The sequence below is a fragment of the Durio zibethinus genome, chromosome 6 (assembly GCF_047325235.1).
Source record: "Durio zibethinus cultivar Kanyao isolate XHJ-2024 chromosome 6, ASM4732523v1, whole genome shotgun sequence".
Classification (NCBI taxonomy): domain Eukaryota; kingdom Viridiplantae; phylum Streptophyta; class Magnoliopsida; order Malvales; family Malvaceae; genus Durio; species Durio zibethinus.
Genome location: NC_143167.1, coordinates 13,359,121 through 13,386,884, shown reverse-complemented (window position 1 = coordinate 13,386,884; position 27,764 = coordinate 13,359,121). Strand labels below are relative to the sequence as shown.

Here is a 27,764-nt window from a genome sequence, read left to right as displayed (position 1 = left end):
CTTCAAATTTGAGCCACTTACCCTGAGTTATGTGTGAATTTTTTATGAATTTTTTTACACCTAAGAAATAAAGAGATGGGAGATAGAAGAGAGACCAACTACAATAGGAAAAGAATGAAGCATTAAGAAAGATAAAATTAAAAAGAAAAAGAAAAATGAACAATAAAAATGCTGAAATTAAAAACAACAGGTTAAAGGTAAAAATATATAAAAAGTGAACAAAAAGTATGATTTATACTTCTTATGTTCTATTTTTTTCCTTCTTTTATTTTTTTTCTTTTTTAATTATTTTTTAAAAAAATTATTACTTGTAACAAATTGAAAAGAAAAAAAAAACCCCACAAATTGATTTGGCCAATCAATTTCTGTTTTTATTTTTTTTATCTATGAAAATTATATGTCTTATATATATATATATATATATATATATATATATATAAAGGTTCACCGCCTTCATAAGTCTTATAAACAGCGGTGAATTTTTACAAGTAAAATGGAAAGCTTAGTGCAAAGGATGACGGGTGATGAGTATAACAACTTCTGGAAGGCTAGCCCAAATCCTAAATAGCAATGCCATCAAGTTATTTATGGGTAATAACAAAAAGTTGGTTGATTTGTTTTTCTATTATCAAAATTTTCATCCTTCATCTTTTACATGCTTCCTACCATCCTACTCCTACCAAGTAAAGCCTTAATGTCCGGAATCAGACATTTAAATTATAGACCCTGCAGCCCATTGTTCCATCCAAGTATATTGTGTACATGCCTGAATGCGACTACGGATCATTACTAGAAGTTGAACTTGTAAAACATTAAACAGTCAACACCATCCACAGAAAGTATATTGTAAGTAAAACATTCAACAGTCAACACCAAGCCATAATAAGTTGAACTTGTACTATCATCATTGGCTCATCACCATCCACACAAATTCCTGGCATAGGATCAAGAAGCCAAAACAAACTGAGGGGTATCATGCAACAACTAGTTCAAGGCAGCGAAAGATACCATAATGCATGCAACTCGTATGTCTAAGAAATCTTAGCATCACGTTTTGTGAATTTGAATCTTCGCTCTTGCCATACAAGCTATAAGACATAAGAATATTATTCATTTATAGAAAGAAAAAAAAAAAAAAACAGAAAACCAGCATCAAGACAAAATAAACTTTGCTACAATTTCGATATTCTACTATTAGAGATAAAGGGCTGTGATAATGAACAGAAATCGCCAACAATAATAAAAGAACAGCAAAACACAGCAAGCCTGAATTAATCTCAACAATTACATTTTGTAACAGAATCAAGAAAGTTAAAGATATAACAAGAAATGTGAATCAATTTAGGAAAAGACAGAAAGGGGTAGCTCCAACCTGTTCAGCATGTATTAATTCCATCCTTGCAGTCATTGGTTAAATTATTAAAGGTTTCTACCCGTGTCTTTGCCCTGTAAAGTACCTCGGTATCCACAGCAACTCTCATGTATCCATCAAACTCAACTGGTTTTCCATCATTCAGCTGCTTTGTCTCATTGTACCACTCACTTGTGTTACTCCATAAATCCTGGTAATCATCGAGCAAATGGACCTTGTATTGAGATCTCAATTTATCAAAGTAATTATAGAACGGCTCATTTGTTGCCATGTACAGATTCCTCCAAGGCTGAATCATTTCTTTAAGCTTCAAAAGAAGAGCATCAGGGGATGTATCAGAATCCAAGTGTGGCCAGAGTTCTTTATTCTGTGCTTTTTCCCCTCGAACAACATGCACAGCATCAAAATCCCAGTCCATTTGTCCACTGATCTCAGTCACTATATTCATCAATCTCTTTGATTTCCATAAAGCATGCCATGGCCTGTGAATGTACTTAGCTGCTTGCCCCTCACATACCCTGTACCAATAGTTTTCAGGCTCTGGAGCATCAAACTGCCTCCAAATGATTGTGCTCTTATCTTTCTTAAGTTGCATTGGTGTGACTGTATAGGTTGTTACCTTCTTGACTGGCAACTTTCTTTTATGGCCCCTGTCCCATTTCTTCCAATCTCTTAAGAACTCACTCTCCTCCACAATGGATGCCACCTCCTTAAGATGTTCAAAATCAAAATAAAACCGAAAATCTTTTCCCTCCTCATCCTTATTACTTGGATTATAAGTTGCCGATAAACATATGCTCAAATCCATCACAAATGTCCTATTCAAATACATAGCCTCCCCTAAACCACATAAGAAACTCCACAAGTAATGATTCATTCCCTTGCAGTAGTCCCCTCCCCGTGCATAATACAAATACTTCCCTTTTCTAAAGTTCATTTCTGAGCCCAAAGTTGGAATTGTATCATTTATCTCTTCATCATGTATAGGTGGTGCGAGCTTGGGATTCCCACCACTCCTTGTGGTGTTAGGTGTACTCCTAGGCCTCCGAGCGTTAATGCCTGAATGCCAGCCACTTGCATACACCACTTTATAGGTACAATTCTCTCCAATCACAAACTTGAACCTTCTAAAATCCCTGTACTTTCTCCACGACCTTTCTTTCTTGTTCCTAAACCTCCAAGCCACATCACATTCGTCTGGTTTCGACCCACTGACCGGAGTTTGATACTCCAGAAACACTATAGACTTGAAAGTTTTCAAATTGAATTTCTCGACTGTGAGTAAAACACGTGGATCCGAACAATTCAAAACTTTTACCTCCTCACAGTCTGATTTTAGGCTTAAATTCGAAATTTTCTCTTCAGACTTCTTGATCACGGTTTCAGTGATGGGATTGAGTGCTAAAGCAGGGGGCACGGCAGTAGCTGGCATAGCAAGTAAATCTTCACCAGTTTTGAGGATAGAATTGTCATTTTTGAAAGTGGCATTTTCAGTTTGAGTGAAGAGTTTGGTTAAGGCAGGAGCTGACTCCAGCCATGGGTCGGGGGGTTGGTAGGTGATGGCAATAACTGTAAATATTAGCACTGAAAACACAAAAACTGAGAAACATAGATTGCTTATCAGTTTTATCAGATTTTGTCCAATTGGATCAGTGCTTAAATCTGATTCTTTCATGGGTTTTCTCTTATCTTTGAAAACCCAATTGCAAAAACTAATCAGATCCCCAGATAAACAAACAAAATGCACAACTTTAATAATAAAGAATGAAAAACTAATCAGACTTCTTCATGGGTTTTGTTTATTTTTGAAAACCCAATCTAATCAGATCTCGAAAACAGTAGAGAAATGATAGAAAAGAACAGGAAAAAGCTTTAAACTTGGATATCACTTACATACATGTGAATGTTTAATGGGCTCTAGCTTTCCTGGAAACCCAAGTTATAGAAGTAATCAGATCCTATATTGGAAGAAGAAAAGCAGCGCTCGGGGACAGGGAAAATGAGACAACAATAGGAGACGAGAGAGGAGATCTGGAGAACTGATTTTGTGATAAAAGAGGAAAAAAAAAAGTGAAAAAGAGAGTAACACAACAAACTTTTTTTTTTTGAGTTTGGCGTTGTGTTTGCTTTGACGAAGGCTTTGGGTAAGAAGTATAGAACAAGCGCCCAAGTCTTTAGCAGGATGAGTTGTTTACAATTCACTTTCACGCTAAACTTCGGTGAACATGGTCGGTGCCATGTCAGCATCAACAGATCTTGACACCTTACTTGTTCACCACTCTTGGTAGTTGCTAGTAGAAATCAAATTCACGTCTACGGACAATTGTCATTTACGAACTTTCGGAAAAATGATTTTATGTTTTGATAGTATAAATATTTTCAACATTTTAATAATAAATATTATTTATTTTTAGAAATGCATTTTGAGAATAATTTTAAAATATTAGTATAAATAATAAGTAGTTTTGTTTTAAGTTTATAATATTAATATAATATTTAATATTAAATATTATTATTAAAATATAACTAATTTTGAATATTAAAAATGTTAATAATAAATTATTTTAATATTTTATAATAAATAATTTTTAATATTTTAATAGCTATGTGAATATTATTTGAATAAAAAATAAGTTTTTCAAAAAAAACAAATAATAAAAAAATATTTTCATTAACTCAAGTAAATAATAAAAAAATCTCAATTTAAAAAAAAATGTAAATATTTTCGAGAAGTATCCTTTGAAAATCGATTTTTAAATAATAAAAAAACTAAGTATTTATCTAGATTGATAAAAGATTGATTTTGATGATATTTAAAATAACAATGGAACTGATATTATTTATTATAACATTAAAATTAATTATTATAATGGTATAATTAAAATTAATAATATAATTTATTTTTAAGTACAAAAATAATAGTGACGGTGAATTCAATTATAGTAAAAAAATTAATCATTAAAAAGTTTAGATTAAAAATTTTATGTAATAAAAATTTTAAATTATTTAATATTTATAAAATTAATAAATAATTAAAAATATTAAAATTTTATATCAAATAATAATTTTATTAATAAATAATAATAATTAATTAAAATAATATTAAAATATTAAATAATATTTTTTCCGTTTATTTTTATTATTTTTGTAGTTATCTATTTTTAAATTAACTCATATTAATTATATAATAACAAAATTATTTATTTATTATTTTATTATATAATAAAATTATTTATTTATTTATTACTTCAATCATGCAACAGCATGACACCTAGATGGGTGTCTGATGGCGTTTTGTGTACTAAGCATAATTCCTCGTAGGTACAACTGCATGGAAACAAGGCATTAGATTATAATCGTCAACATGCCGGTTGATATCTTAAAGTATTTGTTCAAAATTTATTATTAAAATATTAAAAATATTTTTATGCTAATATTTTAAAATATATTTTTAATAAAAATTAAATAAAAACTAAATATTTTATAATAAAACGTGGGATTCAAATTTGAAAATTCTTGTACAAGATCCAACCATGGACAAGTCTAAGAAGAAGCAAATTGATTAATAATTTTTATTCGTTGTAATTTAACATTATACTAGATTTTTTTAATTTGAGCATTAGTTTATTTCTTAATGTATTAATTAAAATTATACAATTAAATAATTGATTTTCACATGATAATAATTATATTCTATAAATTTATCAAAACCATAGACTAAGTAAATTATTATGATGAAATTTATATTTGTGGAAACTCTGTAGTTACTGCAAATATTTTTTTATTGCTTAAGCAATAATTTTTAAAACCTTATGTTTGGTTTTTAATTATTTGTCTTTTATGCTCTAAAGACACTCAACAAAATGCTTCTTTGAAACTCTCGTCTTCTATTCTTAGTAAAAATATTAGTAGAAGAGGGGCAAGATTGAGTTACAATTTGGTGGTCGACCTTTTCAATAGTTTGATATATCTAAAAATATTTTTTTTATTTAATTTTAAAGACATGAAAGAGATATAATTTAAAAAATTAATAAAAGTTATATATAGATTTAATAAAAATAAAAAATTTATTTATATTTATAATTTTTATATTAATTAAAATTATGATATATAATTTTCATATAAATTATAACATAAATACATAAATTATTAGAATTTTATACGACATCAATCAAATCATCAAGTCTACAACATATGCTATTTTGCTTAATAATATATTATTTTGCTATAATGTTATTAGTTATTTAATATAAATTGATTTATTGGTTGTTATATAAGTAAAGAACACAATTGATTTATTGATTTAAGTAAAGAACAAGCTTGATCAAGCTTTGATGCGAAAGTGAGCTTTTTTTATTGGTTGTTTTGGATCCAATGATCCAATGTTGGATTGCTTTTGTTTTCTTTTATTTTTTTTTCCCCTGCAATCGTATTGAAGAGAAAAAAAATATTTTAATTTAATTTATTCTCTTTCATTTTTACTCTAATTTTTTATTTAAAAATATAAAATAATTCTGTTAATTAATATAATAAAAATATTATTTGATAAATTAATTTTTATTTTTTTATTATCAAAATTATTATTTATCATAAAAATAAATTTTTTATTTTTATTAATTTTACAAATATTAATTAATTTAAAATTTTTATTAATACAAATTCTAATTTAATGTTTTTAATAGTCATTTTTCTTCTCACCATAATTCAACTCATCGTCATTGTTGTATTTATATCTAAACACATATTTTCATCATTGATTTTAATCTTATCTTGTGGGAAAATACTTATTTACAGCTGGTTGTAATCTTGTAATCTGTATATTTATATTTGTATCTCTAGAATTAAGTATTTGTATTCCTAAAATTAAGGAAGATTTAGTTTCCTAGTTTAACCTCTAGTTGGTTGTATATAAACCTAAGATTCTTGTATAATTGGAGATAAGCAGTTTTTCAATATACATTCAGTTTTCACATGGTAACAAAGCTTTAGGCTCTTCTTGGGAAGAAAAATTTTCAACCTTCATTGCTGACTTTTTTAGGCCTTCATTGCCGAATCCTATTTAAGCCTTCATTGTCGAACCCTTTCAAAGAAATATATCACTATCACCCAATTTGAGAAAATATTAACTGGAAAAATCACTGGAGTACTACAGATGTCTTAGAAACAAGGAGAGTTCAATAGGGAAGAGATTGAAAAGCTGAGAAACTTATTGAAAATCCTTGAAAAGCCTACTATGATATGTTCTTTGGGTAAAATTTCTAGTTCAGGTAAAGCTTTCGGTTCTCATGAATTAAATGTCTCGGCTAAGCCTATTACGAGTTCTTGGATCATTAACTCAGGAGCCACAGACCACATGACACATTCCTCACAAAAGTTTAGTACATATAACATGTGTCCTAGTAATAAGAAAATTGTTGTTGCTAATGGTTCACTTACTACAGTGGCAGGATTAGGAGATGTTCAAGGTAATCCCTCGTTTGTTCTCAAAAATATTCTTCATGTTCCTGGATTGTCTACTAATCTGATATCTATACAAAAACTTACCAGAGATATGAATTGCAAAGTAACTTTTTATCCCTCTTATTGTGAATTTCAGGACCAGAGTTCGAAGAAGATGATTAGACTTGCTAAGGAAAAGGATGGACTATACTATCTTGAGACATCAAATAACACAAGTAGTATAAAAAATAGTTTACCTTTGTCATTTCTTTTTGAAAAATCTTCCAATAAAGACAAAATCTGGCTTTTTTATTTTCGTCTTGGACATCCTTCTTTTGAAACCTTGAGAAACATATTTCCCTCTTTGTTCAAAGAATTAAATGTTGAAGATTTTCATTGTGATATTTACGAATTTACAAAACATAGACGTGTGTCTTTTCCAATCAATAACAAAAGAAGTTCTACTCATTTTTACTTGATTCATAGTGACATTTGGGGTCCCTCTACAATTCCTAATATTTTTGGTGCGAGATGGTTTATTTCATTCATAGATGATTGTACTAGGGTCTCTTGGGTTTTTTTTACTTAAATCCAAATCAGATGTGAATAGTATATTTTTAAGCTTCCAAAACATGATCCAAAATCAATTTGGAATAAGAATCAAGAGATTTAGGTCTGATAATGCAAAAGAGTACTTCAACCAGAGTCTATCCATCTATTTCTAAAAAGAAGGTATTATCCATGAGTCATCTTGTGTTAATACTCCACAGCAAAATGGAGTGACAAAGAGAAAAAATAGCCATTTATTAGCCACAACTCGAGCCTTTCTTTTTCAAGTAAATGTACCTAAATCTTATTGGGGGGAAGCTGTTCTCACTGCCACACACATTATAAATAGGTTACCTTCAAGAGTTTTGGGATTTAAAACTCCTATTGAACTACTCTCACAATTTTATCCCAACTTCAATACCACAAACAATCTCACACCTAGGATATTTGGTTGTACATCATTTGTTCATGTTCACAATCATAACAGGGAAAAGTTGGATCCAAGAGCGATTAAGTGTATTTTTATGGGGTATTCTTCAACTCAAAAAGGATATAAGTACTATCATCCTCCTACAAAAAAATTTTATGTGTCTGCAGATGTCACTTTTGAAAAAAATAAATTATTTTTTACTCAACCTTATCTTCAGGGGGAGACTTCATTCATGGAAAATAAGGATAAAAACTTCTTTTTGCTTGATTTGCCCCCTTCTTCAACATTTCCACTCATTAATTCTTATGAGTCGAAACCTGTTTCTGCTAAGCTCAAGTCAAACATTGAATTTGAGTCTGAACCCATTTCAAATACGGAAGATGTGACAAGGGATAATATTGTTCTTGATTCTATGAAGGAATTACAGGTGTACTCAAGAAGAAAAGTTTCAGATCCTGAACCAGTGCCAGTCTAAGAACCTGATCCTAACTCTAGAAATGAGGTAACTATAGTTTTTGACTCTGTTTCTCAAAATGAGCATGAATCTCCTAAAACTATAACTAGTGATTATGATTTGCCTATTGCCATTAGGAAAGGAACCAGAGAATGTACCAAGCATCCACTATACCCAATATCTAATTTTGTGTCATTTGAAAAATTCTCACCATCTCACAAAAATTTTCTTGTGAGCCTAAACACTTTTTCTGTTCCAACTACATTATCCGAGGTATTATCCAGTGAGAAATGAAGGCAAGCCATGAAAATAGAAATGAAGGCCTTAGAGAAAAATCAGACATTGAAACTGGTAGAGTTACCTAAAGAAAAAAATTCAGTGGGGTGTAAATGGGTTTTCACTGTAAAATAAGACAGATGGTACTGTTGAAAGGTATAAAGCCAGGTTAGTGGCTAAGGGCTACACTCAGACCTATGGAGTGGATTACCAGGAAACCTTTGCTCCAATTGCCAAGATGAATACAATTAGGATTTTATTATCATTGGCTGCAAATTACAATTGGCAGCTTCAACAATTTGATGTAAAGAATGCTTTTTTACATGGTGATTTGGAAGAAAAAATATATATAAAGGTTCCACCGGGATTTGAAGGTCATCTAGAAGCAAACAAAGTATGCAGGCTAAAAAAGGCTTTATATGGCCTTAAATAGTCTCCTAGAGCTCGGTTCGAAAGATTTGCCAAAGTGATGCTAGCAATGGGATATAAACAGAGTCAAGGAGATCACATATTGTTTATCAAGCACTCTGATTCAGGGAGAGTCACAGTTCTATTAGTGTATGTTGATGATATAATTGTTACTGGAGATGATGAAAAAGAGAGAGAATCTCTAAAATAGTGTTTGGCTAGAGAATTTGAGATAAAAGAGCTTGAGAGATTGAAGTACTTCCTAGGAATTGAAGTAGCTCACTCACGGCATAGTATTTTTATCTCACAACAAAAATATGTGATGGATCTTCTGAAGAAAATTAGAAAGCTTGCATGTAAACCTACAAATACCCCTATAGATCCTAATTATAAAATTGAAGAAACTAATGAAGATGCTGCTGTAAATAGAGAGATGTACCAAAGATTAGTTGGAAGACTCATTTATCTCTCACATACTAGACCTGATATAGCATATGCTGTGAGTGTGGTAAGTCAATTTATGCATAGTCCTAAAGAAGTGCACCTACAGGCTGTTTACCGTATATTGCACTATTTGAAGACCAATCTTAGGAGAGGTATCTTATTCAAAAGAGATTCGAGGTTAGTTCTAGAAGCATATACAGATGCTTATTATGCAGATTCAATAACTGATAGAAGATCTACCTCAGGCTACTGCACTTTCTTAGGTGGTAATCTTGTGACTTGAAGGAGTAAAAAACAGAATATGGTGGCCAGATCAAGTGCTAAAGCAGAGTTCAAAGCAATGGCTTAAGGAATTTATGAACTACTATGGTTAAAGATTATCCTAGAAGACTTGAAGATCAAATGGGATGGACCAATGAGACTCTACTGTGATAACAAGTCTGTAATAAGCATTGTACACAATCCTGTACAACATGACAGAATAAAACACATTGAAGTAGACCGACATTTCATAAAAGAGAAACTAGACAGTGGGTTGATTTGTACACCTTATGTATCAACCAAGGGTCAACTTGCAAATGTGTTAACTAAAGGTCTCAGCAGTGCAACATTTCAAGAAATTATTTTCAAGCTGGGAATGGAAAACACCTATTCACCAACTTGAAGGGGAGTGTGGGAAAACACTTATTTACAGCTGGTTGTAATCTTGTAATCTGTATATTTATATTTGTATCTCTAGAATTAAGTATTTATATCCCTAGAATTAAGGAAGATTTAGTTTCTTAGTTTAACCCCTAGTTAGTTGTATATAAACCTAAGATTCTTGTATAATTAGAGATAAGCAATTTTTTAATATACATTCAGTTTCCACATATCTCTATAGTAACTAACCTCACTTCTATCATTATTTTTAATTTCATTAAAATTAATCTTATCGTCCATCTAAATGGATCGTAAGACATACACTAATAGGTGAAAGCTTTTTCCTTCAGAGAAATCTCTCATTCACTTGATACACTAATGGATCGTAAGGCATTGGTGCTAATGCAAAGGACATGTCCTAACCTACCTTGGCTTTCAACTTCTAACCTAGGGAAACGTAAGGTATGGTCGTGCTAACCACCTTGTCTCCCTTACACGACAAGGCCTTAAATTGAATTTTTTTCCCTTTTAGGCCTTGAGACATATTGGTATAAGGCAACATTGAAGTCTTCTCTAGCTTCAGCCATATATGTAAAATCGAGCTTACAGTTAGACGAAATATCAACTCAAAATAAAACCCAACAAGGTTACCTTAAACCTATCCTAATATTTTGTATTGTTTATTACTTATAAGGAAACCATCCAATGAGCATCGATAACAAGCTCCCCCTTATGTGTAAAATCTAAAATTTTATCCTGATTTGATAGATCAATGATGGAAAGGGCCATTGACTTGTCTATAAAGGAACCAAATGTACTCTTTATTTCTTAAGCCTTAATCTTAGGCTTACCATCTTTATTGGCCTTCTATTTTTCAAGACATAGGAAGAGCAACTTCTAATTCTTTATTGAGCTTGGGTAATCAACAAGAATCTTTTTATTTAGTCGAGCTATAATATAAAACCACTTACTATCATTGGGATTTTTTTAAAGAAAAAAACTCTTTAAATAGAGGGAAAGAAGGAAAAATGTTTAAATGTTGATAAGGAATAATAAAAGAGACTATGTACTGAACAAAATTAGAGGTGAGTTGAAATTGTCAAATTATAAAAATTAAAAATTAAAACAAATAAAGGATAAAGTGAAAACCTCATATCAACCAAAAATGAATCCCAATATACATACAGTCGATGTGGCTTTAGTTTATCACTGAACCAATCTAAAAGTTTGACATTATTATATTGTACCCCTCTCTGGAAAAAAAACAGTATCCAAAGCTTGAACATAATGACTTGAACACATGTTAGGACAGTCTCCATGACTTATTCTACCTTTTAGCTCACTCATCATGTCCTTAGGGATCACACCAAGGTCATGCCAAGTATATACATGGATTTCGATGAATTCGTACTACTTTGTAAGACTCCCCCCTCACCATCACTTTCTTCAATCGAGATACTCCCTTCTTCTTATCCCTTTTTGAAACCCCCATCGTTAGAAACATCTGACTTTAGATCGAGAAATGGATCCTAAGGAAGAACAATGGACAAAAGCAACTTGATCTCGAAGAAATAGAGATAAGATAAAAACCTTTCAGGAGAGAACAAGATATCAAGAAAAATTGATTGAGGGGGGAAAGTATAAGTGGCAAAAGGTGGAAGAGATTAAACCCCAAAAGGAGGAATACTTGAAAAGGAAGGAAGGTCGACCATATAAGATAGACCAACCTAAAAGATAGGTAAAGCAAGTGAATTTTGAAGTTTGAAGTCGATCTGAGCATACAGCTCTTTAGTGCTTAAAACTCGTTCGCCTATTGCCTGAGCATTTTCTTTATTGCGACGCTGCCCTTATTTGAACATTGGATTAAATTAATAGACCATCTTTATATAGTTGCGACCTCAATAACATGGGAGATCAAGTCGCCATCCTGCTATTCTTGTTGACCTCCCATTGGCTCTACCTTATAATTATCAGTTCCTTCAAAACTCATACTAAAAGATATGGTTAGAAATACATACCAAAACGAAAGTAGAAAAAACTTAGAAGGCAAGAAAGTTATGGACATAAAAAATTTTAGGTCAAATCGAGAGCAAAGAAAGCAAAAGATGGAAACCTAAAGCCCCACCAACCCTTTTATATAGATGTGATTCAGCCCAAAGGAATGGCACGATCCTCACTACATGTCAAAGAATGGCACAATCCTCACCATCTGATATGGCAAGTTAGTTTGACATCTCTAATATCACCTCAACTCAACCCTATCCTAATTGTCTTATTTTTGTCCTCTAACCTTGCTTATAAATATGAAGACTCAGGCACCATGAATTCAAGTTCATTTAACTCATATTTTTCTCTCATTCTTACTTTTTCATCTCTTTTTTGACTTAACCCTTACTGATTTACGCATCAAATGCAAACACAAAAAACACCTCTTGTCTTTACCTCTAATCGTTTCTCTCTTCTGTATTTACAAAACTGCCTTTAGGTCAAAGCTCGACATAAACAAAACTAAAATAAAAAAAAGAGCTCAATAGTTTAGTGTTTAGATGTTTTTGGTGGTTTTAAAGGTTTTGTTTGAAGATGAAGGCTACAAAAAAAGATAAAAAGGAGAAAGGGAAAAAAAAACCTCCAGACGATAGCAGTAGTGATGATAGATGGTGGTGAGTGGGTTTTAGGGAAATCCTAATAGTAAGAAATAAAAACAAAAAAAAAAAAAAGAACATACTTTGATTTCAATCTATTTAAACGATGGTAAAAGGGTTTTTGACAATTTGAAATTTTAGATTAGAGTTTTAGATATGGCAAAATATAGTATTAGGAAAATCCAATTAGATAAAAGTGTTTAGGAAGAAAAGAAGAATTTTGGGAACAAACCAAAATTGACGAGTGATGATCGAGTGGAGACTGGTTGTCAGATTCTAGGCTTATTAAAAATATTATTTAGATTAAGAAGGTTAGATAAAGAAAGGATAATTTAGAGGGAAAGAATGATGAAAAAGTACAAGGGTGTTTTTGGGATCTTTTGTGGATTAACTAAAATGGCAGCTTTGATAAAAGTAAATAAAAAGAGAAAAAAATTAAAAATAATAATAAAAAAAAGAAAGGCCCACTGGCTTGCACCTGAAGACGTCTGAATAGCCTTGGGTTACTTTATTTTGGGTTTAGCTTATAAGTTATGTAAGGTCTATTTCAATGAAAATTTTAGCCCATTCCAAAGTCAAACTTGAAGTCTATTAACTTTGAACTTCTTACATGAATGGGGTTTAGTCCAATATTAAAATGATAAAAAAAAAAAAAGATTTATAATTTTTTATTTAATATTATATTTTTTAAACATATTTATTATTGTATTTTATTTATTTTTGAATACATATCAACATATATGTTTTAAGTTGATTAGAATTAAAATCAATAGAAATAAAAATTTATTAAAGAAAATTTTAATTTAAGATATTAAAAAGAAAAAAGTGTGATCCCATCCTAAGATGGGGCAATTTCTAATTACGGATAAAATTAAAAAGACCTTTTGGACTTAACGTGCTGAAGGTGGAAGTGTATCGTTTGAAGTTGGATGTCTTTCCACGTAGGTTTTCAAACCTTGGTATTATAAGCGTTATAACTTAGTGTCATATACATATTAAATCTGACTTGAACTCAAAAATTTATTTAATTTATTCAAAACGATTCAATTTTATTTAATTCAAAAAGTTAACAACTTAAACTTATAAAATATTTAATCTTGAAATAATCCGAATCTAAATGATCTGAAAATTTGATACAAACTTATATTATACTTAAATTAGTATAATTTTCTTATTAAAAATATTAATTTAATAAACATAATAAATATAACACAAATTATTAATTTAATTGTATAATTTTAAATTATCTTTTAAAATCTCTTTTCTTTGCTATTACAATTTTTTATAAATTTAAATATTATCTTTTTTAATTATGATTATAAAAGGATAAAAGCAAATCATTTTTATTATTATAAACAATAATAATAATAAATTAAGTCTTGTATCCTATGACTCTAAAATAGACGGTATGAAAGATTAAAAAAAAAATTTTGTTATTTCTATTATTGTAATTGAACTGAATTTTTATGTTTATTATATATAATAAATAAAGTTCCTTTTTTTTTTTTACTTAGATAAAAAAAAATTAAATAGATCAATAATAATCATTTTTAAAACAAAACATAATTGACAATAATTCAATAAACTAATATTATCTCATCGACAGGACTTATGCATATAGAATAGTATATAGCCGTATAGATATGGTAAATAATATTGGATTTATTTAACTAATGACCCCTTAAGACCCATTTCAATATGGACCTATTACATATTTGGTATAAAATAAAATTAATAAGAATTTTTGTTGTATTTGATTTAGAGCTAGCTATATATTGTTATTGCGTTTAAAAAATTTTTGCATTGAAAAAGGCACGTTTAAAAAATGTGATTAAAATTTTTAAATATTTAATATTGTTATAAAAAAAAAAAGGGTCTGTACATAATTGAAATGTCTAAAAGGATGCACATAAAATAATAAAATATAAAAAATGTAGAGATAATAAAATGATTTTGCATCCTCAATGTACTTTTTCACAGTAAAAGCACTTTTTAAGCTTTTTAATTTGAGTTTAAAAATCAGACTTATAAACTGAAAAACCAAAACTTTTTTTTATTGTTTAGCGTTACATTTTGATAAAAATAACTTTTGAACATAAAAATAACTTTTAGCAGCAATGCTAAATGAAATCTGATTAACTAATAATTTCATTTCAATAATAATATCATTCATTATATTGTAATCCGTGTGGATATGAATATATACGATCAATATTTAGTGATAATTTACGAATATTTGATTGGCTCAGAAACTGATACCTTTTCAAAGTTTTTGAAATTAAAATCTCTTAAATATAAAAATTGAGATGATTTTGTTGGATTTGATTAAAAGTGAACCAATTATTATAATGAAATATTAAGTAAAAATATTTTAGTTTAATAAAAAAGCAAAATTACATAATTTTTTCATTTATAAAATATAAAAATTTTACCTTAATGCATGTAAATTATAATGTTTATATATTTTTAAAATATTATATTTTTACTTTTATCTTTTAATAAAATTCTAAGAAAATTTAACTCCATTAAATAAGCTAATTAAATTTAATCTGATTTGATTTTAAAAATTAATAAATTGAACTCAAAATTATCTAAATTCAATTTATATGAACTCGAATATTTTATTCAAATTATTCATACTCAAAAAAATATATATCCGAATTGACCCAACCCTACTCGCCCTGTTAAGATGCCTAGGAAGGATAGGGCGATAACTTGCCCAATCGTTGATGAATTGCTAAGACGAACTCATGAGCTGAAGCGGGCGTTAGCCCAAGAACTACCTGTATATATGTATATATGTATGTATGTATGTATATATATATATATATATATATATATATAAAAGCTTTCTTAATTTTCGAGTTTCAGTACTCAAGATTCCTTACTGATGAGGCCTCTAAGCTAGCATTGTTAAAAACGGTTGTTAGTTGGTATGGACGCTTGGTCATCCTCAATCAATTTTTTTCTTAAAAGGTAATGGCGACTTAGAATTTTTTCTTCGAAAAGAGTATTCATTTGATGCCTCATATCAAGTGGATCCAAGCCTAAGTACAGTTGCATGGGCATATATATATATATATATATATATATATCTACTGCTCATGAAAGTTTGAGATAAAATCATATTCCTATAGGGAAATGTGCATTATATATACTCATGCAAAAACATGAGATAAGAATCTCAATTACACTAGCAAAACTTCTCTCCCTTTGGTATCCAACAAGAATCTTAAGACTTGGAAGTGTGAAAGTTAGTGAATAACTCTAGTAATTGCTATATGCACTATAACGACCAAGAAACAATTCAAGAGTAGATCAAGAAATAGATCCTTAAAAGTTCTTGTAACAAACACCCGTGTGTGTGTGTGTGTATATATATATATATATATATATATATATTATCTTGGAATTCATATTTGCATTTGAGTATGCAATTCTAAACCTACAATTTTCCTTGAGCAACTTATTCTGATTACAGAAATTCATGTTTAACCCACTGTTCCAAATATCTCCTCTGCAGCAATAACAGGCAGTCGGCTCAGCTGTCAGCTCCCAACATAATAGGATCTAGCATTTTGGCTTTATGCTTGGCTTTTCTTTTCCTTTAAGTTTGCTTGATAAAGCAATTCAAAACCCAAATATATATCGATCTCTTTTTCTAACAGATGTTTACTTTAAGATGAAGGCAACAACTAAGGTCTCTGAACTGTGGTTCTAAAACTGCTAGTAAATATGGTTGCCTACAAGGTCTATACAAGCGTTCAATTAGCTTAACCTCACATGCGGGGTAAAGGATGTCATATTCACATCACATTCCACAGTACCAAATAATGGGGAATCACTAATCTCAGCGGAAGGCATGGTTATAGTCATGGAAATGGAAATTCTTGTAGATGAAGTGAGCCAACCATCTTGAAGCTGCAAAGCATATGATTGCCATCGAAACCACTGTTGTTCTAGCGACCATTGACATCACATCCTGCTTTGCTGCGGCAACAATCCCAATAGAAATAATGGATATGACTTGCATCACAACTTCAAGTGCTTTGAGACCCTTATATGCAGTATTGCAACTCTTGCAGTTCACCACATGAGACCAATACCTGCAGAAGTAATCGAAAAGCTTCTTATTAAACTAAGTGTTCTAAAAGTAGAAAAAATCTTTTTGGCCACTAAACATCTTCAGAGAACAGATGCATGACCAATTGTTTCACTATCTTCCACGAAATTTCCATATATACAAACATAGGCATGCACATGCAAGTCAAGGTTGTAGGGTGAAGTTGCTTGATTTACCTGTCCATCAGCTGTTCTCTAGGAGGGGATGGAGGAAGAGCTCCACTAAACTTCCCTCTCCAATCAATCTTACTGTCAGCATACTTGTTTAACCACCTTCTGAAACCAACCACTAAGGCATCTGACTTTGTAGGCACAAAACAAGCTTTTTGCCAATTGGTAGCCCCAATATCCATTATCTTACGCTCCTACAATGAGAAATTGGGTGTCAAGTGGTACAAACCTATTTTAAAAATTTCCAGTTCTCTGTCATCCATTAATCGCATGATTGTATTAGTGAGTAAACAAAAAGAAGTTTACTAAAGAATGGTTTTGAATGAAACACATCTTCAGCAAGAGAAATAGAAATCACCTCAACATGAAGAAGATACAAGTCAGAATCAAGAATAAGGTTTTGTCCAATGTGAAACATCCATCGTGGAACAATTTTATCAATCCAAACACCAAAGTTTCTTGGGAAGGTCCAAATCAATCTGCTATTACCCGGACTAACTGGAACACAAATAAAAATTAAAGAAAGTTTCCGATTTGGTGGTGATGCCTGCACAAATTACTATTTGTATGAGTAAAAGTATTGGGAAAACAAATAATAACAATATAACAAATCAATTACATAAATAGTTAATCTGAAATTGAATGTAGAACCTTTTTGGTTTCAGCTGATGTTTCAGATCCATTTCCTTGACCAACGACAGAATCAGTAAAAGCATGAAAGATGCAAGGTGCAATAAAGATATTACTGGCCCACTCCTGTTTTCCGGTGAAACCATTTACATCAAACTTCTTGACACTCATCTCAAGTGGTCTGCCCCCTTCTCTGTCAGCCTTCACTGTGAAGGAAAATGTACCATTAGGTGCATGAATTTCATATGTTAGGAGAATGGAAACAACTTGAAATATATCAAGACCTTCTTACTTTTGGGGCTCTGAGTTCGCATTAGTCCATAATGTGCATATGGAACATGAGCAGGATCCATAAGATTTTCAATCAAGACCTCATACCTGAAAATGCAAAGTAAGTTTCTCAAGGAAATTTCAACAAATATCAACAAATTTATGTCTCCCCTGCTTCTAATTGTACACTCTCAATAGGACTTCTCTAAAACCATCAGCTGAAAAGAGATTTTTCCAACTTGCGAAATTATCCTTTCAGCAAGATCCAACTTGGTCCACGAGGTTTTGGATTTGGTTATGGTCTTTCTTTTCCCATTAATCTAATCACCACCTTTTAATTCATTCAAGGTTCGTACTATAACAAATAAAATGGAATTCGATGCAAGATAGGATTTACAAAAGTCACAGCACCTTCTAATTCCTTTAAGAACAAGATTAGAGATCTATAACTATCTACGGTAAGTCCTTGAAGGAACAGTGGTGACTAGTGACAAACACCATGAACAAAGGGAGTACTGCAAATGACATGCCTGGAGCAATATGAGTCCCAAAAGCTGTAGAAATAGTAGCATCATTCAAGAAGATATGAAGATTAAAAAATGGAAGGGGAAGAAGGAATAAGATGGAATGAGATGACAACCAAATTCTGACATTGCGGAAGCTAATAGACATACGGACTTCACTAAGCTTGAATCTACTGAAGCTATAGCCAGGTATGAAATAATTTAGAATTTGGGGATAGGATTAAGTTCAAATTCAAACTAAAGAGCTCAGTAGGCATAAGCTTTAGTAAGAGAAATAGGATACAAAAGTTTTTTTAGATAAATCCTAAAAAGGAAACTGGTTGAAGTCAGAAAATATGGCCAAACTAAGATATAACGGTAGAATTTGCATACCCATAAGGAATATCTCTGTTTCCCATCGACTTTGTAAATGAAGGATCATCCAATACTGGAATGTAAGGGGGCTTTTTCTTCATAATAATGTCTTTGTATTGAGGATCAGCATTTGGCCAAAACCACACAATTTCATGCTGCACGGTGCTTGGATAAACAGCCACACATGTTTTCTTGAAGGTGTGGACCTGCAAATATTAATGCAGAGGAGAATAAGAGTAATCCTTTTGCCAAAAATAAACACACCCAGACATCACAGAAAATTGCTAAAAATGGACTATGATTACAAAATCATCATCGTGATAAGAGGAAAACCATACATAAATGCTTATTTTCAACTTGAATACTATCATCCATAAGTATGGCCAAATAAAACAGAATTTTATATTTATGTAATATATGTTCAGGCTATTCATTAATAGGATAACCATTTATGGGAGTAATATTGTTACTTTTTTAGTTTTTTTATTATCAAGGGAAGTTCTCATCTCACACTGCTAAATTCATTTATCTCAAAATTTCCTTCTCCTTTTTCTTTTCTTTTTGACAGAAAGAAGAAACTGGAGTGAACATTACATAGTATGATTAGCTAGCTTAATCGGTATCAATGAACATCCCAAAGCCTCAAAAAGTTTGAATATTATTCTAAATATTTCTTTGCAGAAAACCACAAGGTTGGACAAAGGAAAAAGAGAAGCACATAATTTATACAGTTGTCGATGTCAGGAGAAGATAATAAGATAATTCTGGGCAATATACTTGTAGACAGGCATATCTTCTAGTATTTCATCAGAATGGAGATATTTTAATAGAAACAGAAACTTTAAGAATACTTTTAGGTACAGATATGGTATCTCTGAGATTTCAAATTTTCTTTCTTCTCCTCCTACTTTGCCAACAATTAAACCCCAGAAAGTTCCTAACAGTCCTGGCATAAGAAGAGCTACAAGAAAGAAGAAAAAGAAGAAATTGGACAGGGCAATATGAATTAAGAAAGCAAGTTATGATTGAAGAGGGATTACCGGAGGGCCATCTGAGGGAGCTTGAGGAATGAATTTGCAGTCACCAGAGCCACTGAAGCACCAACCATGGTATACACATTGCAACCTCCCCCATTGATCAATTCTTCCCTCAGACAAAGGAGCCAACCTATGAGGGCAAGTATCATCAAACACTTTCCACTCATTCTCATTCCTATCCCACCACACCACCAGATCAAGTCCCAACACCTTTTTTGCATGTGGCACCCTCTTATCCATATCACATACTGGCATAACTGGGTACCAATGAGAGTACCAATCAAATTTTCCTTGCTCACTGTCAGCCTCAACTTCAGGCTGAGGTGGCTCCATGGGTTCTGTTGATGCTGGGGATGATGACAAGGTGGTAAACAACCTGGATTTTGATATGTTTCTATGAAGTGGTGTGAAAGATGAATTAAGTCGAGGTTTTAACAGAAAATTCTGAAACAAAGGAATAGTAAACTGGGTTTCGTTGATTGTTGCTGTTGGAAAGTATGGTGAAGAAACAATGGCAGAAGAAGCTCTGAGAACATCCATGGCTGCCTATCTTTGTTTCTCTTTTTTTTTTTTTTTTTTTGAAGGAAAGAAAAACTGCTCTAAGTATTGATATGCTGAATTATTGAGAAAGAGGAGCAGAAGAGCTTGAGGCTGAAAGTGGTTCAGCGTGGCGTTCAAGGACATGAGTGATAAGAGAGAGTGGACAAAATGAGGTGACGGAAAATTTTGAGGCTGCAAATGAGAGAGAACGAGTCATTTGGCATTTATTGTTAATATTTTATTTGAAGTTAATAGCACCGCCGTATTAAATTTTGGATGTCCTTAAATTTTAAAAAGTTCTGTAAGTACCCGGTGAGACGTTGGTTGATGTCGTCTTTTCGTCTATTAAATTTTTTAAATTGATAATAAATTTTACATGATATGATATATAATCGTTTAAATTTGTATTGCGAAAAAAATGTTTTATTGTTTGAACAAATTACATGGATAAAGACTAAAATTTGTTTCTGTCCTTTCTTTTTTCTTCTCCCGGCTTTCCTCATTTTCGTCACAAAACTTTCTTATCTCAATCAAATCCCCACCAATATCAGGGCTTTGCAACTCCACAAGTTTCTTTACGAAAGGCCAAAACTTTCATGTCCAAACCTTTTATCAAAAGCCACAAGATTCTTCTCCTCACTTTCTTCGTTCTCTAAACAATGCTTCTATAGCTTATTTGTATCTAAAGTAACTAATTTCAAAAATGCAATCAAAGGCCAAAACTTTCATATCCAAATCTTTAGATTTCAACAAAATTAAAATTTTGATAATTTTTTCATTACTAACAATTTCATCCACAAAGAGAGATTTAGTAAACTTAATCATCTGACACAACTTGTAGGTAAAGGGTAATTAACAAAATGTTGCATCTTCTCGAATCTATTTTGTACAATTCAGTTCATAAAAGAACAATTGTAAAATCGAAAAAAACTTTTGATTTTAGGATTAAATTCTGTAATTCACAATTAAAGTCTTATAAGATTTTCAAATTGAGCTAATAACCGAATCAACTCGTCATCATTCTTTCATGGCTTTTTCAAACCCTTTATTGAGCTCTCGATGCTCTCACGATCAATTCAAGCTTAAATTCCATACTTAATCAAACCGACGATGTAGGAAATGAAGTGAGTTGATACTTAACGAGTCAAAAAGCTTTTGAGGTTGTAACTATAAGTCATTTTGAAGGTTTTAATGAGGGTTTTGAGATCAACAAGGTATTGGGAAAAAGTAGAAAGATGTGGTTCTTGGAGAGGATTGAATAAAACTTTGTTTTAAGCTTAATGAGGCCTTTAATGGAAAGATGGATGATGAGTGGTCAAAGTTTATTTTTTTTGGTCTTTTTACTTTTTTGTTTTATGATTTTATTTAAAAAATGATAAAAAAATTCATATAATCTGTTTAAACAATAAAAAAAATTTTACGTAATACAAGTTTGAAAGATTATCTGTCATGTCATGTAAGATTTATTATAAAGTTAGATAATTCAGCAGACAAAAGAATCACATTGACACACATTTAGACAATTAAAAATCCGAGTAAAATTTTTTAAAATTTAGGAACCAATATAAAATTTAATCTAAAATTTAAAGACCACACGTGCTATTAACTCTTTTATATAAGTCAAATCATGATAATAATCTATATATTATAACAAAATTTAAAATTTATTCATTATATTATATTTATAAAAATATACTTCTCGTATTATTTTATTTGATAATTTTACTTCAAGTAAATTTTTTTATTAAAAATAATGATGTGGCCATTGACTTAATAACATAAGGGTTGACCTTGCTAATGTAATATTGATTTTATTAATATGGAGTTAATTTTACTGATGTAATAACATGAAGAATGAAATCAATTATAAAATTATGCAAATAATTCTTATACTCACACCAAATTTGAATTTAATCCCTCTAATATAATTTATAAAAATTTCATTCTTATACAAGTTAAATTTACTAATATTTGTTTAATGGCTAATGCAGTTAACTACTTTCCACTAATTTTATCAATGTGATTGTTGTCTTCTCAAAAAAAAAAAAAAAAAAACTAAAAATTAAAAACAAACCCTAAACACTTTTTCTAAAAAATTTGACAAATTAAAAATATCTCAAAAATTTTTTAAATAAATTTTTAGCATGTTTTGAATTATTTAAAAACATTATATTTATTTTTAAAAAAATAATATTTCTTGAATTTTTTAACAATCATATTTAATTTTCCAAAAAATAAAAAATTTGAATTATTAGAATTTTCCTAATTTTAAAAATATTAATTCAATTTTTTAAATAATATTTCTTGAATTTTTTAAAAAGTCATATTTCATTTTTTTGAAAAATAATTATCAACTTTTATAAAATTTTAAATTTTTACCAATATTTTATTTTTCAAAAAATAATTTGTTTGAATTTTTATAATAAAATCAAAATTTTAAAAAATTTTAAATTTTCTAATTTTTAAGGAAATTTTAAATTTTTTTAATATCTTAAATTTAATTTTATTTCAATATTTTACTTTTTTAGAAAATAATTTTTTACAACAATTTAAATATTTTAATTAAATAAAAAAGTAAATTTTGAAAGAATACAAAAAACTTGAAGCAATAAATGGTTTTAAAAATTAAATTTTGTATTGTTCAAAAATCTAAAAATATTGAAATATTGAATTTTTATAAAATATAATTTTGATATTATTGAAAAATTCAAAAAATGATTTTCTTAAAATTCAAGTATTGCAAAAAAAATAATTTTTTTATTTACAAATTTGATAAATTCCAAAATTTGAAAATTATTGTTTTAAAAAAATCAAAATCTGATTTTTTAAAAACTAAAAGAAATATTATTTTTTTAAAAAAATTAAAATATCAAAACAAATAAATTTAATATTTTATAAAAATATAAATAATTCTAAATAATTTATACATTTTAATTTTTTAAATTAAAACCTTATTTTTTAAAAAAATTTCAAGAAATAATATTTTTTAAAAATTAAAATGTTGGAAAATTTTAATTTAATTTTTTGAAAAAAAAATCTAGAAATGTCTAGGAAATCAAACTTTTTAGGACTTTTTTAATTTTTCTTTTGAATTTTTAGGACTTTTTTAATTTTTAGATTTTTTTTAATAAGATAATGATTTCATCAACAAATTTAATAGAAAGTAATTGATGGCAAGTTTTGATTGAAGAGGGATTACCGGAGGGCCATCTGGGGGGAGCTTGAGGAATGAATTTGCAGTCACCAGAGCCACTGAAGCACCAACCATGGTATACACATTGCAAGCTCCCCACCGATTAATTCTTTCCTCAGACAAAGGAGCCAACCTATGAGGGCAAGTATCATCAAACACTTTCTGCTCATTATTAAATTTAACTTATACGAGAACGAAATTTTTATAAATTATATTAGAATGAGTAAAATGTAAATTTTATGTGAGTATAAAGATAATTTATATAATTTAATAATTTATTTCAATAATTTATGTTATCACATTGATAAAGTTAATATCATATTAGCAAGGTTAACACTTACGTGATCACATTAATTGTAAAAATTTAATGGTTTAATGATTGAATTAAGATTTTTAAATTAAAATAATATTAAGATTATATTTTTATGAATTATAGTAAATTGATAAAATTTTAAATTTTATTAGAACACAAAACCATTATCATAATTTTACCTTTTTACTTTAAAGTGATTTCAACCTTCCAGTTTTAGGAGATGATCAAGATTCTGACATTATTATAAATTTATAGTCATATGAGTTTATTAATTAGCATTCTTATGACACTTTAAAATTAATATATAATGTATTCAAAAATTGTCAAATAAAATTATTAGATATTACATTTAATATAAGTTTTATTGAAATTACATTTAATATAAGTTTATTATTACAAATAGAATAAAATATATTATTTTAGATAAAAAAAATTAACTAGGCTTTTATGTTATGATAAAAATTTTCTACATATCAATGACTGGATGACTTGGTTGACTCAATTAATAATATAGATAATAAGTGAATTTTGAATTTCTTTTTTTTATAAAAAATTAAAATATAAAATATAAAAAGGAATTACAAATTTTAAAATTAAAATTTTACATATATTAAATGGCACTTTTTAAAAGCAGATACATAAACTTCGAATTTAAGTCACTTTTGAACTTAATGCTATTATTTTAGTTTTATTGGCTTCAAAGGACAACCTTTTTACATTAGATTAAATGTTTAATTTAGAATTAAATATTTACATAATTATTTAATTCAAAATTTTTTTTATTTTATATAAATAAAAATTAAATATTATTAAATATTTATGATTAAAGATATATTTGAATAAAAATTTATGTATATTTCGTACACATTATTAACTCTAACAAAAATAATAGTTAAATGAAAAAAACAATCATGTGTTATTTTTTTTGTGATTAAGCATTAATTTAAATTAAAAAATTAAAAATAATCCTTAAAATGATATTTATTTAAAAAAATAAAAAAATTATTTCATTTTTTCTTAATATAAATTTATTCAAAAAGAAACAAGGAAAATAAGAGTAAAAATTTCTCGAAAAATTGATGGAAACAAGTCAACAAACTAACCGAGATCAGATGAGTAGTTGAGGTTTGACTTGAGATTTGACGGCCACCAACAAAGTGATAGTTTGGAGCAACGAGCTCCCATTGCCTTAAACCTCAAATTTCAACTTAACTAAAAAAAAAAAAAAAGGGTTCATTCTTTGCTTTTCTTTGCTTCGAGCATTGTGGCAAAAGGAATTGGAGTGGAAGAGCGAAAGAACAATGTACCGCTACTACTAAAAAAAAGGAGAGGGAGTGTTAAGGAAGCGAGAAAGTGATGTTTTTATTTTATTTTTTTTTTGAGTTTTGGATATAAATCAATATCAATATATGATTAAATCATGTAAATAAATTATGTATAACAAACACGCATAAATTTTTATTTAAATATATTTTTAATTACGAACATTTGATAAAATTTAATTTTTATTTATTTAAAATAAAATATTTAATCTTAAATTAAATAATCATATAAACATTTAATTTTAAATTCATCAATCACCGTTTAAACTTATTATCTCGGCCGTTCACACTTCACCACATCACGCCACAAAATCAGGGCTTGGTACTTTATCGCGCCTCCTAATTAATGCACTAAATGAGGATCAACAACCTCTCAATCCCTGCAGAACTTCCTCCTTTCAAGAAAGAACCATGGTGGTGGTATCTTTCAGAATACATCCAAGAATTACACATTCACCTGACACATTGGATTCCTGAACCACCTTATGACACTTGATGGAGTGATTTATCACAAAGACTTGTTAATTTTGATCTTCACTGTCTTTCAGAATTAGCAGAACTTCCAACAAATCCTTACTGACAGAATGATGAAGATCTCTCCAGACTTCGAGCAAGATTTGAACATAGAGTTACAATCACTTATTCCAATGTTGTGATTCTACTCCTGATGATTTTGAACAAGAACTATTCAGATGGGTAGATGATTGTCTCGTTCTCCAGTACCTTGAAGATTTCCCAGAAGATTTCTCAAAATGATGACACTCATGGTGCTACAAGACAAAAGATTCCCAGTTTCAGTCCAATACTATATAATTACGTGTAATATTTTTAGTTTTCTCCAAAAAACTCCACAGAAGTTGATAATGATGCCTTCACATCAAGACAACCTTATGTTAAGTTTTCATCACCTTTATGTCTTAATCAAGTCATAATGAGTCATTGTACTTTAGTATGAGTCATAGTGCTTAGTCACTGTACCTTAAGTGATGAGTCACTATACCATAATAATGACTCTTTGTACCATAATTATGAGTCATTGTACTTTAGTTATGACTCACCGTCCTTTAGTCTTATCTTAAGCCACTTGTAAAGTTACTTTGTCCTAATCTTGTCTTATTAGGCTACTAGTCCTTTACTTTTTCCACGTATAAATAGCATGATACTTCTCTAGGAAGTAATCATACTAGAAAAATCATCAAGCAAGAATCATCGAAGAAAAATAAAAAATCCCTTGTAAACAAAACCTTCCTTTATAAAATATGTTTGGTTAAAAACCTCTCTTCTCTTTTGATGATTCCATCTTCTTTTTTCTATAGTTACATCTTTTAGCTTCATCATTCTCTTCAAACTATTCAAAGTTTGCAGTGATACAAGTTGAGTATGCTCTGCAGTTGCCATATTATCATGGATCCTCTGCATCAGAAACTCTTGTTAATCTGTTAAACAGATCATTGATCCCTTTCCTTCAGCTAAAAAAAAGTCATACCGTCCCAAGATCATACTAATAGTAAGTTACTATAGTGAAAGACATATCTCCATAAAAGTCAAGCCCCCAGTTCGACGTTAAGCCAGGAAAGCGCCAAAGTCTTAAACACCGGCTAGAATACCTTGGTTATATGTCTGATCTATAGAAAGCTTATCGTTGGTATTATCTTGTCAAGTTTGATCGATCTACACGCTGTTGTCATAGTACCAGGTAATACGGCCAAGGCTCTGGCTTATTAATTTATGTCAATTAAAATATTAATAATATATATTTATATTATATTTTATATAAAAATTATGTATTATCTTGTTAACATAAAAAATATTAATTTTATTTATTTTTATTAAACTCATATAATTTTTTAAAATCTTAACTCTTGTTATCTTTATTTTTTTATTATTTTTATGATATATTATAATATAATATTTTAAATTATCAAATCTAATTATAAAATGTGTCAATGAATAAGATATTGTATGAGTAGAATATTATTAATTCCATTCTCAATTTTTATATTATATTTAATTTTATACTCATAATTAACGAATATTTCAAATTTATTTATATCTCAATTGGATTTAACGAGTTTAGAAAATTTCTTTCACTATAACTCTTTAAAATAATTTTAAAAATTTTATTTTTTTATTTTTATCTTATACATTTATATAATTTTTTTTATAAATATATATATATTTAAATAAAAATATATTAAATCTAATTAATTTAAAATAAAATTTATATTATTAAATAAAAATCTATTATTTAGCCAAAAAAATAAAAAAAGAACTATTTACTAAATATATAAAGTATAGGTACATGATAGATGATATATTACATATCCCTATATCGGAAAAAAAATTTTAAATTATACCCATATTTATTTTCATGTTATTGTTAGCACAAAATTTGCACAACAGCATGTAAATCTTGCCAGATAAACAGTTAGGTATAGGTTAGGGTCACAACCAGAAAGACTTTAAGAGACTCGTCAAAAAGCTTCTTTGATTCGAAAGTGTTGATAGCCAGAATGTCTTTAGCCTTAGTACCTCATAAAATTTGCAGTGCTCCAAAACGTGATGCAAGTTCAGATGAGGGACCCAACTAAATACTAATGGCATTTCAAACATTAGATGATACAACACAAAA

The 27,764-nt window shown here is 29.3% G+C and overlaps 2 protein-coding genes across 2 annotated transcripts; both read right to left on the bottom strand.

Moving 5' to 3' along the window:
* Positions 1-597: 597 nt before the first annotated feature.
* LOC111286123 (uncharacterized) lies at positions 598-3,542 on the bottom strand. The gene is made up of 2 exons (XM_022875925.2): positions 1,373-3,542; positions 598-1,088 (listed from the first exon to the last, which is right to left on the bottom strand). The coding sequence occupies exon 1, from the start codon at positions 3,045-3,047 to the stop codon at positions 1,377-1,379; it is 1,671 nt and encodes a 556-aa protein (XP_022731660.2). The 5' UTR covers positions 3,048-3,542; the 3' UTR covers positions 598-1,088; positions 1,373-1,376.
* A 12,743-nt stretch (positions 3,543-16,285) lies between these two features.
* On the bottom strand, positions 16,286-20,416 carry ACD1-LIKE (ACD1-like protein). Its single transcript, XM_022874787.2, has 7 exons — positions 19,768-20,416; positions 18,746-18,933; positions 17,872-17,957; positions 17,601-17,785; positions 17,308-17,496; positions 16,956-17,143; positions 16,286-16,762 (listed from the first exon to the last, which is right to left on the bottom strand). Exons 1-7 carry the CDS (start codon positions 20,302-20,304, stop codon positions 16,507-16,509), a joined length of 1,629 nt encoding a protein of 542 aa, XP_022730522.1. The 5' UTR covers positions 20,305-20,416; the 3' UTR covers positions 16,286-16,506.
* Positions 20,417-27,764: the final 7,348 nt, after the last annotated feature.